The sequence below is a fragment of the Camponotus floridanus genome, unplaced genomic scaffold, assembly GCF_003227725.1.
Source record: "Camponotus floridanus strain SB8 unplaced genomic scaffold, Cflo_v7.5 scaffold31, whole genome shotgun sequence".
Taxonomy (NCBI): Eukaryota; Metazoa; Arthropoda; class Insecta; order Hymenoptera; family Formicidae; genus Camponotus; species Camponotus floridanus.
Genome location: NW_020229448.1, coordinates 1,742,573 through 1,758,314, shown reverse-complemented (window position 1 = coordinate 1,758,314; position 15,742 = coordinate 1,742,573). Strand labels below are relative to the sequence as shown.

The following is a 15,742-nucleotide window of genomic DNA, read 5'->3' as shown; positions in this document are numbered from 1 at the left end:
TGTGTTTAAACGTGCGAATTAATTTGAATAGGACACGAGTTTTCAGCTCGTATAATAACAGTTTCGCTGCAATTATGCTTTTAAATTCTTATTGGGGAATAATGAGGATTTATTAATATTCTGTCTTGTGGAACGTCTGTTTATGTGGGGGGAGAGGTTTATCGATTAATTTTATTGGCCCATAGTTTTTGTGTAGAATATTATTTACATATAAATACATGCTCTTGGGCGGAAATTGGATCGAGGGAGATCTACAATCGTTAAATTATCTTTGATTAGACAATTACTCGCGAGATCTTGCGATTATTAAAGATATTTCTATCCACTATCGCGCGCCAAGATAAACGTTATAAAGACATTGGCCTAATTTGGCGCTTTAGGATTGACCGAAATTTTCTATCTGCGAATAATCAATAGAATAATCAGTTATAAATAATTTCTTTATATAAATTCTTTTTTTTTAATTAAGAATCAAGTTGGCGCAATATATTCTTTATTATATTTCTTTGACAGCGATATTTTAACATTTTAACATTTAGGGATTCATTCATAATGTTTAAGATTACTATGAATATTCCACAGTAAGATAAAGTTAACTCTTCCAGTATCAGATTGAGTATAGAGATTTTGAAACATCCTTTCGTTATTTTTAATTCTTAGTTTAGTTTTGAAAATGATGAAGAGATCCGCGCGTGTGAAATATTTATTTTATTAATTTTAATATTTGTAATTTTATTATTTAATAGGAATATATAGTGTGTCATAAATTGTTTTTATTAATGCATATGGTTCTAAACATTGGATATTGATTGTGAGATACAAAAAAAGCAGAATACAAAATAATTTTTTGAAAGAAATTGAAAATGTACTAATTACAAGGTACTGGAAGGGTTAAGAAATGATCGGATGATAGAATCAATCGTTATGATCTCGTCCTTAACATGGTAATGTGACGTGATGTTACTTTATTCAATTCATATACTTGAATTAGAAAAATTCATTTACAATTGTACATAAAATTTAATATGATCGAGGAAATTATACATTATATATGTATATAAGTATGTTGTCGACATTTGAGAGCAGTTGAAAAATTGGAATAGAATTACTATATATTTATATTAATATAAATATCGGAAGAATCGTTTGAGTAGTATATTTTGAAATTTTTGAGAAAACTAAAAACTAGAGAAGATTAATCTGAAATATAAATGATCACAAAACAGCATTTAAAATGTACAACTATAAATATCGCCCTATGAACTGAGGTACATGGTAACATTGAATTTGGATTTTCAAACTTATACATACAATTTTACAAAAAGACATTGAAAATTAAATTAAATATACGCGGAATAAATAATATGGAAAATTAATTAATTTATACAACTTAACGTTTAATGCATTGATTAAAAGAAGAAATTTAGGATGAAGAAAACATGCTCCTCGGAATGCAATATAATATCGAATTAAACTCTTTCGAAGCAACACGCCACTTCTGAGGGGATCATCCGTGTAATACGATGGAATTAGAGAAACCAATGTCACATATTTTAAAATTTAAAAACGGGAAGATAGAGATGTGCCCCCCCGTATATACACATATATCACATACCTCTACTTTCAAGATACGGAATGACATTACTCGTCTTATAAGTCCACGATATTACATTCACGATGCAGCCTGAAAGAATAAATTAGAAAGTGGTTTGTGGCTGCAGTAAATTGTCACGATTCTCATTAAACTTCTGGCCTCTCGATATGACCGGGCCAGAGCTTTATGATCAGATGTCGAATCATAGACTATAGTGGCGTTCATTACTGCAGCAAAAATCGCGTCAATCCTTGGAAGATGGAGGTGATTCCCTACTGTTGTCGCTGGTGAAGCTGGATAAACCGAGGCCGCCGATCTCATGGCTGGACGAGCCCGTCGGTGAATTGCTGCTGCTCCTGGCACCGCTCAAGGCCGTCATGTTCGTGCTATCCGCCGGTATCAGGCCCTCCTTCATACGCTTCTTCTGCTTCATACGCCTGTTCTGGAACCAGATCTTCACCTGCGTCTCGTTAAGCTGCAGCGCGGAAGCGATCTCGATGCGTCTCGCTCGCGTCAGGTACTTGTTGAAGTGAAACTCCTTCTCCAGTTCGGTCAGCTGTTTATTCGTGAAGTTTGTGCGTCCGGTATTGTTGAAGCTACCGGCGATACCGGCCAACGAACCGGCGATACAATTCACTGTTCCACTGGCGGTACTTCCGTACACCGAGGAGCTTGGCCCCGCAACTGTACCGCTACCGTATTCGGTGTTCGGGTTTGTTTTCGATGCTGAAACAAACATTATTTTTACAATCAGTATAGGGCATACAGAGTAATTGTACAGATGTCATTGAATTAATTAATTAAATATTGTTGGCACATTTTTTCTCGATTAATTTATAATTGATTTTTTTAGCAAACGTTAAGTGATTGAGAATAAAATAATGCTTGTCGAAGAAAGTTTCAAAAAGACATTAATAGATAGAAGAAAATCTTAATTTAAATTCAATTGCATTTTATTGCAGTGTGAGTTTAGTTGTTGAAATTTCTGTGAACGGATTTTTGTCGTTTAGGACAAATTTATTTGAAACAACATACGTACATTTTAAGTAATGTAGGATCTTGTGAAAATAATAATAGGTGAAATAATGGAATATTCTTGAGATAAGACGATTTATAAATATCAATATAATGACAAAAGTGATACATGGAACGCAGACGCTATTTTCAATTTAGATGTAATCTTCTGATTGTAGTACGATGAGAACATACAACAGACGTGGATGCAATATGTGTCGAATCAAGATCAAGTCAAATCCTTTAAGTGACAATCGTTTGCCGGCCATAACAGCTGGTCACTACTCGGGGAGAGCAGTTTTAGGGAGATGACCTGTGCAAAGCTGAAGTAACGATAGGGTTGTGATCCCTAAATCTGGATCAAATTGCATCAGCTGTAGAACAAATATCCGCAGTTACTGCGTCGTTACGTGAAATTTTTGACTTTTTCGCTTTATCGATATTTTACATATTAATATGATTTTTAACACTCAATCCGATTGTTTTATAACGCGGATAAATTTTTGGTTCGAGAGGCAGATGATGCAATTAAAATATTGAGGACAAGAATGACGCGCTTTAGACAGAAGGACGAAGATACATTATGAAAATTAGATTGTTATTTAGACTACAGTATGTAGCACTCAATTTACTTAATGGCTGGGGATGGACGAAACTGTCAAGCCACCGCCTTAAAGTCACGTCTTCCCCATTATGTACATTTTCTTGCGACATCTTTAGCTTCGTCCTTCAATATTTTTATAATACGTTTTTGTTTTTCTTATCTGCTCTAAAGAATTATATAATATTCTGGCATCCCTTACATGTCTGTGAAAATCAATATATATATATATATATATATATATATATATATATATATATAACATGAAATATTTATATTTGTGTAAGATGACTTTCGCGAATTTCCTAATATAACCGAAGAGATCAGTCACTTATATCAGGGTCCCTGAATTTAGCTTGCGACCATTAAGCTTACGCTTTTCCAGGCCGAATAATAAACTTGGACAAGTTCTATTAGGCGTGCCAGTGCGAGATACAATGAAATGTTTCTCGTTTCTCGCGACTCATTCATCAATTTAGCACTTTAACGGGAGGACCGGCTACGATGCCGTTGATTTTCTATACTACCTTCTTTATTATAGCAACAACGAAGGTATTGTATTAATGAAATATAGAAGAAGGATCTATAATAAATTATAGTGACATTGCCAGTGCCATTATAATATAAGTGTTCGCTAAATAAAAAAAAATCTGCCTTGCGAATTTACATTTTATAATAAAATCGAGATCAGATCTTTCTCTCTCTTTCTCTTTTTTCGTTATCACAATTATCGACAGTAAGTTACGTTCATGCATTTCGTGAAGGCGGAAATTATATCGTGAGCACGCATCGAATATCCTTAAGCCAGTGGCCTCCGTAATGCCCTAAGTTCAACGCTATACTATGCAGAAATTAATAGTTACGTACAGTTGCCGATGCGGGGGAACATTTGTTTCGCGGATTAAATTCGTGATATCGACAAAGTGGGAAGTGGAAAAGGGTCGGCATGCAGGAGCAGGGAAGTCCTTAATAACGCCGAGTCGAGGGGAAGGCGCATTGACACCTCTAATTATCTTCCATAAGACATGTGGGTGCACCCTCAGAATCACCTTTTACGCCACTGTGATTATATTGTCACTACCGAATCTTCTATAATCACGTGAAGGAGATTTAATCGTGCAGTCGCGATGCGGGCTGTTGCATGGATTTCTGAAGAAAGAGGAAGACATTACGAGAAGATTATTAATATCACTTGCAGTCATAGATTTAAAAACTACCATGGATAATAGGGTAAACGAAAGAGAAAGTTACAGCAACTAGGTATTCTTTCAATAAGATACCGCTCTTTGTTTTTAATTATAAACTGGATTATCGAGCACGATGCATGTATTTATTTAGGAACTTGGGTAACTGGCGTTGATGCGTATAATCCAGACATTAGATACAAATCAAATACAGCTGGATCCTGAATACATTTTGGTACGTGCGTTTTACGTCGGTAAAAAAAAGTTTTGACGAGTTAAACACGACTTTACAATATTTCGCAGCCGTTTTTGTTTCAAATATGTTATGTCATCTAAAGTCCAGAAAATTCTGAATTAGGAAAAGCATCAATGCGCCCGTATATCTCTATCCTCTTTGTAACATAATACACAAGCATCTCATGTATTCTTCTGCGTGTGTTTACCATCACCTTTCCTTACGTCATCCGTAGAACGTCCCCACGGCTTTTAGCCTTTGAATAATATTTGAATTGCGTAATGTTCCTTGAAGAGAGAGGGGAGACTGTCAACGCCTAAGAGCAGATGATCCTGTATGATCAAGGGATTGACTTTGCAAGTAGCTGCCACTTGTAAATAATTAAAAATTCATTTTTATTTATATATATATCAGAAATATATAATAAAACTTTTAAAAGGAGAGACGACATATAATTAACACGCGTGAATATTAACAAATTAATGAAAAAGAGAAAATCTAAGACGTTCTTTGTATAAAACATTATTAATACAAGTGCGTCTTCAGGTTCTGTAATCTTTCTAATCTCGTAATCTCCCCTTTTCCTTTCTTGACAGGCTTTTGCGGTTCGATAATCGCCCGTGACGTGCAAGAGCGCAAATGATCGAATTTCTATGCGTATATTTTTGGAGAGAGAGCAATTTTTCTCTTCTCATATAATTTTTTGTTGCAATATATTTTCTTAGCAAATATCTTTTTCCTTTCTCTCGCAGTTGCCTTGATAAATAATAATATTAAGCCAGGTGAGATTTCATCAACGCGGTAGCTTTGAACGAAGGTAGATTAGCATGCACACGCGGTTAGTTAGAAGCCAAGCCACACTTAAGCATCGTACACCCTCACACGAGTTTATGCATTTGTATGCTTCAAAGTATTACGTACGCGTTGTTAACTTAATATCAATAAACTAGAATTTCGTATACTCGGCCCATGTATAAGTAATACTTGCATTATATTTTCGTGAGATACAATTTTTGTATTTTTCTTAATATTCTATTACATTTATCGATCTCTCATTTATCATTATAAATGTGACAGTTTGAATATTTTTTATTATACAAAAATAGAATTTATGAAATAAATAATATTAAACTTCTATTTCTAAACATTTTTAACGAAAATATATTAAAACTAATATCAAAAACTTTTGAACTCATGTACATTTCCAGTTGCATGTCGTATCGACGTGCTGACTTTGTAGACTGACTTTGATAAAATCACCATTGAGAAGTAACTTGGTAGTCAGCACAGAATGACGATGTATCAGCAAGTGTTACAAGATACGTGATTTAGCACATCCGGCTACCTGCCGACAAATGGTTGCAACGCAGGTTACGCGAAAGAATCGAAACCCTTGATTTCAATGATGTAATTTCCGTATTAATTAAGTTTAATTGCGAACGATACAGGCGTGCAAAAATTTCACAAAGTTTTAAGATTTTTTAAAAATGTGGCTGTATCCCACTTGACACATCATGATCTTCTTCCAAAATTATATTTTTTATGCAATCAAAGTTGATACCTTTGCAATCGATATTTATAATATTTCTTTTGATATGAAAAAATCTCAATGTTGCAAAAAATTCCTCTGATATTCTCCTATGGTGATTATTTTCGCGCGTTATTGTCGTGATTGAAACTCACGGAAATTACATTTCAACCCCCGATCACGTCGGGAAGAATTTAAGAAATACACAAATGAAATTTTCCGAATCACCTGATTCGAAATTTTTTCACGAGGATATCCATCTGGGCGATTTATCGCAAGAACTGACAAAACGATTTCGTCGGCACAGTTACTTCCATTCGCAACCCCTTGTCAGTCATCGTCATGCCCCGTCGGCCGCGTTGATTTCAGCATTATGATAGGTAATATCCTGAGTCACAGTCGAGTACGAAAAGGCTACGTTGTGTACCATAACGGCGTACGCGAAAGGGCTGCGTGCAGCACGTTCGACATTCACACCCCCGGGGCTCCCCCGCGAACGCGTTCGTGTGTATGCGTTCGTGAGTATGCCCGAAGCATTTCCCGCTGAAATTAGGCTCAGCACGACACTTCGCAAGGGTGGTTGATAAGTTTCGCGCGCTTTCTTCGAGCAACAGCTCGCCCCGAGCTTTCGCACAGGTGCTTGCATTGCCTTTTTCCTCGGGACGTATGAAACGCTTCTCGGTGAAATTTTTTTATACTTTTAATACGTAAGATACGTGAAAACTTGTTATATGCTGCAATTACCTCCGTGCATGCGAAAAGAAAATTAATTGCGAAAAGCTTGATATGATCTATTATTCTTAATTTATAATTTATTTTCCTTAATAAGACTATAATTTATTTTCTTTCATAAGACTTGAGTCTCTTGTTCAATTCAGAAATTGCCGCATCAACTTCTCGTTACGTAGACAAGCCTCTCGGGTAAAGATCGTATCGATCGTAAATAAAAAATCATTAACGATCCTTCAATGTGCGCGCGAAAAAAACGTTCGCGTACGTACATCGTGCTTTTATTACCAAAAAAAAGTAACATGTAAATATCGCGATCGGGCAATTGAGCCGCGTGAGAAGGAAGATTGGGCCGGCCGACCGGCCGTCGGGCTCGGAGAGCGACGCGGAAATGAAAATCACCATGAGGCGAGACACGTGGACAGCGTTGTTGGCGGCGGTTGTCAGAGTCCGGCCGAGCGGATCTGTCGGGCCGCGCTCGGACAGGATAGGAGTAGAGCGGTGGCGGCCAGCGGCATGGACAGAACGGGGAGGAAGGAGGGGTGAAGAGGGGCGGCAAGAGGGGGGGAGAAGGGGGGGAGAGAGAGACGGCCGACCAGAGGAGGGTCAGTTGCTGCCAGGGTTGTTGCGGGATCCGGGGTTGCCGGGTTCGGCGGGTGGCAGCCCGGGTGGAAACACGCGAACGATCCTCTGATCCCCTCGCGAGATATCGGGCCACTCACTCACGCGTCCGCCGGCGACCCTAGTGGAGCGGCGAGCAACATGCCCAGCCAGTTGTTCGACTCTACCAACACAATCTCTGCCTCTCTCTCTCTCTCTCTCTCTCTCTCTCTGTTTTTCTCTCTTTCTCTCTCTTTCTCTCTGTCTTTGTCTGTCTCTCGTGCCCTGCCACATTTTTTCCCCGTCTTTCTCTTTCCTCCCCTCTCTCTCTCTTTCTTTCTATCTTGCTCGACTTTCCTCCTCTTTCTCCTTTCTCGATCGGACATGCCTTCCTTCTTCGTATTTATCTCGTTCCTTTCCCGATCCAATGCTTCTCTCTATCTTTAGCCGATGTCTCGTGCTCCTTTTTTCGTCTCCATAGACGTATCTCCTGTCTGCCGCCTTTCCTTCACTTTCCCCTTCTATTCGCGCGTTTTATTCCCGTCGTTATAACGTTGTCTCGGTCTCTCCCAAGTTCAGGGCTGGCGTGCACAACCGTCGACGCCCAGCTTTGCGGCTTCAAATCCCACGGGATAGTTTGATCGCAGAGAAATTTTCCGGAAATTTTTACGTTTAACAAGCGCATACTGCGTCTGCTAATTTGTGGTAATCCGTACCCGATAGTGTATTGCTGCATTCGTGCCAGCATAGTCACGAAGCATTTTTGTTTATCAATCGATAAGACGCTACGTTACGTAATATATTTAGACACTTAAGTAATATGCAATAAAAATAAAGAAGTTTTTTGTTCTAAATATAAATAAGAAATAAAATTTCTGTCTTTTTTTTCATAGAACTTATTATAACTTTTATTTTCTAATCGACAAACATTGCAATTTTCCTTGTAATACTTATTTTACATATCACATATTATATAATAATGAACAATATTGGCTATGTTATCTAAGCGCGTGACCAAAACTGTAAGAAAGTTAACGAGTCAGCGGTGAGTTTTATAGGTTTCGAGTCTCGTCATGATGCCGCCCCTGAATATATTCGGTCAGGGCGTCGATAACGACATGCATATTTTAAGTCAGCCTAAAAGGTGATAGTCTTCGAGGAAATAGCCCATAAAGTGTTCCCAATAAATATTATTTATTTCATATTTGCTATGAATAAATATAGACATGAAATATAGCCTTTCTTCTGATCGTGTTACGTAATAGTATCCAAAAAAAAATATTTTACATGTTTTATGCTAAAGTATTGTTTATTATTTATAGATTTTAGATTTCACAATCTTATGAGAATTAATTTTTAACTCGAAAACTGAGATTCGTTATCAAGAGAGAATTTTGAAGGAATTATATAATATTTTGATATCATATAAGAGAAACATTATTTTTATATGAGCTCATCGATGAGCATCAAAAATTTCTTTTATACATATATTATGCAAAACATACGTTATAAAAACAAAGCTGCAAATATAGGAGATGTGAAGTCGAGAGATGTAACTCGCTGTATTTGCGTGATGACATAAGAACTATTATAATTGTGATGAGAGAATCTGACAAGAGTCTACGCCGACCTTTGCTCTATGACGTATTTGCTTTACATCAGAAGATAAAAATATGCTAGAGTAATACGTAGATAGGAAGATAGATATTATTCTTTAAATAAATTTTTCTAACTTAAGTGACTATTTTTTATTATTATTGTAATTATTACATATACATCATAATATCCGTTGCAACATTACATCATCGATATGACCATCACATTGAGTTGCATAAGTGAGTAGTTATAGAATATAAGATTCTTATCTCTTATTGATGGCACTTGCATAAGATTATACGAGTACTTTATGATGTCAAATATTTATCGATTACATTTATTGCATTATTTTTACACATTGTTGAGGCATTACAACACTCTGACCGAGACTTTGAAAGGAATAGGAAATTCTCCATTTTATCGTGACGAAGATACGAAATTATTACTGCTGTGTTACGAGGGGATGTTCGTTTGTCTCATTTCTTTCCGCGCGGTATTGCCAATCTCGCTATTGAGTATAGAGAGAAGAAATCGAGTTTAGTATGATAGATTGGGCGGGTTGACAGCATCACACGACGGTCCTTCCGTCGTGATGCTGTCTCGCTCCAATCTTGACTAAGGGTGGTCCACACCGGGCGCGTCCCCATAGAGACCCTCTATGTTGGACCCCCAGAGCATGTTACGGAGGGAAGACGGAACGCTATTGTAAGTCCTTGGCCAACCAAAAAAGTTAACCAACCAAAATCTACTGAAATCACCCCACTTCTGCTCCGCCCATCTCGTTATTTTCTTCATCCGAAATTTTTCGCATTCTAAACATATTCGGATTGCGTGCTCTTTTCAATCGGCTGTGAAATGTAATTGTGCTTAATTATTCACACTTCACTTTGTAGAAAATAATTTTTCGCTCTTGTTTAGTGACGTTGAGATTATGGTGACATGTAATTGAATGTATAATTTTATATATTATTCGAATTATTATTTTATTTGTTTTTTATTATTTTTATTATTTAGTATGTTTAAAGTCTGATATACCTCATGTTATTTTAAGAGATATCTTCATCTTATTAAATGTTGTATATAATATATTAATATTGTTGTATATAATATATTAATTTGTATATAATTATTTGATTGATAAGTACATAATCAATTATATATTTATGAAATATAAAATTATTAATATATTATATACAACTTCATTAAGAGGAATCTCTTAAAATATAGAATATGCATGGATTTTAAACATATCAAATAATATAAAACTGATAAAAATATGTAATGTACATAATTACATTTATTATATTTATTGCAAATGATAATTATAAATGATACACAGAAATATCTAATTAAAGATTATTTTTCAATTTTGCGTGTATAATATTACGATCAATTGCATTTTATGTTATTCAAAATTGTGATAGACATGTTAGAGAAAATTGAATCGTATTAAAAACATCGAGACATAATAGCAGGAGTAAAAACGAAAGGGGTTAAACGAGGGTGACAAAGTTTCATTTCGGTTTGCATGCTTCGCTGCAATAAACGTCAGTCCCTCTAACGCCTACGATGGCGTTATTAATTCGATTATAATGAGCTATTAAGTGAAACGCTGGTAATCCCGACAAGCTCCATCCAAACGACTAAGCTCACATTCTCATTCTCCAAGTTGGGAGATTGCGGGGAGCACCGTAGCCGTTAAGCAAATTAGTGTGTAGTTAGGGGAACTGTTCCGGCCTTTTTAGGCATTATTTTCATTGAGCCATGCTACGTCACTTTTTCGTGGTCATCAATTTGACTTGATAACAGTTCGCAGACATTTTTGTACCCCGCCTCCCCTTTTTCCTGTGCAAAAATATATTAATTATAATATACGCGCCACATATGCATTATATATTATTATTTTTTAATTATAATGATCAAATTTAGCATTATTTATAAATTTTGAATCTCAATTTGTTTCTAATAAGATTGCTTATATGTGTGTCAATTATATTTTAACTATAACTATGTGAAAAATTATCTTTCTGCGAATTAAAATTCAATTAATTTGTCACAAATAAAATGCGATAATTTTCTTACTGCAGAATAAAGATATTTACATATATGTATCGTAATAAATACATGTAAGAGGAAATTGACAAATATATAAGGTTTTCATAAAGAGATCAGGATTAAATTTATAAAATATAAATCTATGTCCGAAAATACTTTATTAAAATATTATAAACGTTAAAAAATAAGCGAGCAAAATTTTTCTTATATTTTATTAGATGGAACTGTTGGGATATTATGCTAATCACATAATTGGTAAAAAGTTCATTGTAATTATATATAACATTGAAATTAGAATAATTCAAACATCAGAATTATAATATTGAATAAAGTTTAACTTGAAAAAGTTTAACAAAAGTAAAGATATATGATAGAAATCTAAAGACCGTAAAATAGACCGTATAATAAAAATATATAAATAATAACTGACTGTTATCTATTTTCGTGTCAACGATTCTGTCTAATAAATTATAAGACCAATTTTATTTATGAATCTTTGAATGCTATCCTCTAACACAATGTATTTTCAGATATATAAACATTTTTCACCTACTCAATCTATTATTAACGCATTGTATAAATTTGATCTTGATCTTTACGGACACTTCATAATGCCTTCCTCGTAATCAATCGATATTAAAGTTTTCGCATATACTTGTTTAATAAATGAATTATCTTATCAATGTCAGAGGAATTAATCTGATAAATTGGAGTGTAAGACGGGTTTATTTAAACACAGTCTTATCGTAATCTGTTAATGTTTCCGCTACTATTGTACAATCTAAATCCAATACGTCACGTTTTTAAACACGTAAAGATTGTCGTCGAGATTGCACAGAGATTTTTGGTATTTATAAACACGTTTGTAAATAATTCGCTTATCATACAGAGAAACATTTTTGATTAATCTCGTGCGATTTAAGAGACTCTTAGATCTGCAATGAATAATATCCGAATTCTCTCTCTCTCTCTTTTTCTCTCTTTCTCGATATAAATTTATGTCCAAATTTTAAAATATAATCAAATGAAAATTTTGTCCGTATTGTTAAAGAGTTGTTATATATCCAATTAAATAAGCAAAAGTACATATAAAATATTTGTCATAGAGTACACAGTTCATATATAACGATATAGTTTAATATTATGAATCATCCAGCATATAAAGACCAAAAGACATTTTAAAGATGTAAAGGATGATAAAACGTCTTTTAAAAACAGTCGTTTTTTAAAAACATGCACATTGCCTATAAAATTTCTTTCATATTTTTAATAGTAAAAAATATTTTCATAGCATCGAATATTTTCTATTATTCGTTTTATATATGTACAATCTTATCTATTGAATTTATGACACATAAGCGTAAGTGAAAATCAAAGTGTAGAGTAAGATAACATGCTGATAAGTTTTCGTTATAAATATCTTAGGGAATATCCCGCAATTCATGTGTATAGTAGACTTCATAAATGATAATACAAGTCTGTTATTATGAATCCATTTACTACCCATTTATTACGATTGCATTTATGATAAAAATGTAATTGCGATAAAAATATAATTCGTTAATAATAAAGGCAGGTTTTAAAAATAGCCGAAAGGATATTATCAGATAAATTTAATTCAATGAGTTAAACAAATTTTTAGTTAAACTGTTTAAAACTAATAAATTAATATTTATGATATAAATATATATATATTAAAAACTTTAGATAAAAACTTAAGATAAAAAAATCAATAAGAAATACGGTAGCAAATTGCAGACTAATGACATTAAGGTCGTATAAGGTTGGTTATTGGGCAGTGCGCGCATGATTAATGATTATGACAAACCGGGATTACGTCGCACTTTATTAATTCTCATACATACAAATTGTTTGAAAGCCACTGACTTGACGATTACCGAGCAGCATATTACATTTTGTCTCTGACAAACTGTCCGCCTTGTTTGTCAATCTTAATTGAGGTCTATCTTCGTAAAAATTGTTGATCTTTGATTAAGTGTTGATTTAGAGCATTTCTCTGATGTACTGAATTTATGTAAAGTAACAAGACGCAATTGAATTAAATTGCACTTTTAGGATTTGAGATTGTTTTGTTAACGATCAGCAGATTCTACGAACTTTAAACGTTCTTAAAAAATTAATAATAAAATTATAAAAGTAAAGAAAATAATATTTAATTTTAAATATACTCATATTATATATAAAATATAATTATTATAAAAATATTATATATTATATTCAAAATACACACATAAATGTATAGAATATAGAATGTAATGAAATAAAATTAATTAATCATTTAATTAAATGGGATAATGCACAAATTAAATAGAGTATTTCACAATCATAGATTCCAAAAAATATTAACAATATATCAATTAAAACACAGATATACATATAATAATTTCTGATTTATGGAAAATATTTGTATCGTGTATATATCTGATGTGAATTTAATTGAATTTCAGGGCGACATAATTTTCAAACTGAGAACATGCTATCTGACAAAATAACTACAATAATAGCTACTCAAATAACGAGGCTACGATAGACAAATAAGATAGACAGACATGATTTTGCATCTTCGTACTTGAAGCTAATCAAACGATGAACGAGGTTTAATGAGTGGCTACTGGATCGCGCCCATAGAATACCTAATTTCACGCTAGTTTGCTCGCGCATAGGCGTCGACTCTACAGGAACTTTGAAATTATGCACTTACCAACTGGTTTAGGTACGTTTCTCTTGACTTGCATCCATTTGTAGGTTGGTACTTGCGCTTGTTGTTGTTGCTGTTGCGGATGATGCGAATGCTGCTGCTGCTGATGATGGTGATGGTGCCCGTGCTGATGAGGATGCTGAAGATGACCGGACTGTTGCAAGACGTGATAGGATGTCGCATCCGAATTCTCTTCTTTATAATGTCCTGGCGGATGCGTGGAGAACTCGTTCTGCTGAATCTGCGTCTGATAGTGCAAGGATTCGTCCGAAGACGGCAGTTGATGGAGGTAGTTCGAGGTGCCGCCGACCGCTATTTGATATTCGGGCTCGTGATGGTGGTGGTGATGGTGGTGATGACTAGAGGACTGATGATGAAGTTGCTGATCGTGTTCCGTTCTTGAATGACTAGCTTGAAGTACCGTGGTTTGATGGAGGCTGCCGCCAGTGGGCGGATGGTGGTGATGATGATGGTGGTGATCTTCTCTGTAAGCAGGTTGCTGAACATGATAACTTTGATGTGGATCCACCGATGTTACCGTATGCTGTTGGTTCGCGTATGAGGATGACGCGTAATCCAGGTTAGTATAACTCAGACCGTTCTCCGAAGAGATTATTGCTGTGGTGGAACCATTCTCGTGGAGAACAGCACCCGTCGGAGAATAGAAGCCTTGAGGCGGCGTACTGGACGACGCGCCCGAATCGGCAGTTAGGAAACTCTCGGAGGACGATGAAGAATATGGCGCCACTGCAGTCTGGGGATAGTAATGAGTTGGAGCTACCTCCGGGGAAGGAGGTACCGACACGTGACCGCCGACGGATGACGATTGATGATGGTGATGATGGTGATGATGGTTTCCTTGACCCGAGAACACATAGTTAGGATATGAGTCAGACTTGCCGTAGTTACCGTACATGCCCATGTCCATCATCATCATCCTCGTAACGGAGAGACAAATCAATTGACCCACTGTTTTGCTAATTGTTATGCGTTATGCCCAAGAAGAAGAGGAAACGAAGAAGACATGTTACTTATGACAAGAGTCATACACTATTTTCCTAATTAATTATTTCAACATGGTATATAGGTATACTTTACAATCCTCTTGTATAAATACTACAAAACAAAAATTTACATTTGTTCAGTTAAACAAATTCACAAGATAAGCACAAGATTAGTCTATCCACAAAAAATAATTATCACTATGCACTAAAATGATGTAGATGTGTGGTATTGTTTTTAAATTTGTAAAATTTTGCTACAGATATCCAAGATTTAAAAATTCGTATTTAATATATTCCTTTGATAGTTCTCAGCGAGCACTTAAAAGTGTCAATTCGCAGGCACTACGAAAGGTTAACCGTCGCTCACAAAAACAATCCATACGGTCATTCATGCAGTCGATCCGCCTGACGTGGGTCGTTGAAGTGGACTGGTTAGGTAGACTAACGTAGCGGAAAGCTGCACACAGGTGAGACTGACCCGCAGTGGTCTGGCGTGTTCAAGTTTTCTTTCTTTCTCTCTCTTTCACTCTCCTTCTCCCTCGGACGTACCACCCAGATGTAGAGTGGTGGCATCAGGCTGCATGAGGTTAGTTTCCGGGGGAGTCTCCATTATCGATGGGCGGCCCATAAAAGTGATCACGTGATGACGATTGGGCGGTTCCAGCCAATCCTAGACGAGTCTGCGCGCCCCGAGTCCACTACCTCATGATGGATCACCGCTGTGAATTTTATTTTTCGTTCCTTCTTTTTATCTGGCACGCTGCAGTTGACACTTATCGTCGGGAGGGTAGGAGCTGGGGTATTATATCTCGGTACCCACCTTCTATGCTATCCGGAGGCAAGCAACCTCCGCCCTTCTATCCTAGGTTGTTTTGTGCCTTCT

General features: G+C 35.6%; 1 protein-coding gene across 1 annotated transcript; it reads right to left on the bottom strand.

Annotated features, from left to right (window-relative positions):
• Positions 1–1,381: 1,381 nt before the first annotated feature.
• On the bottom strand, positions 1,382–15,338 carry LOC105259532 (homeobox protein Hox-B1a). The gene is made up of 2 exons (XM_011271515.3): positions 13,859–15,338; positions 1,382–2,320 (listed from the first exon to the last, which is right to left on the bottom strand). Exons 1-2 carry the CDS (start codon positions 14,790–14,792, stop codon positions 1,839–1,841), a joined length of 1,416 nt encoding a protein of 471 aa, XP_011269817.1. The 5' UTR covers positions 14,793–15,338; the 3' UTR covers positions 1,382–1,838.
• Positions 15,339–15,742: the final 404 nt, after the last annotated feature.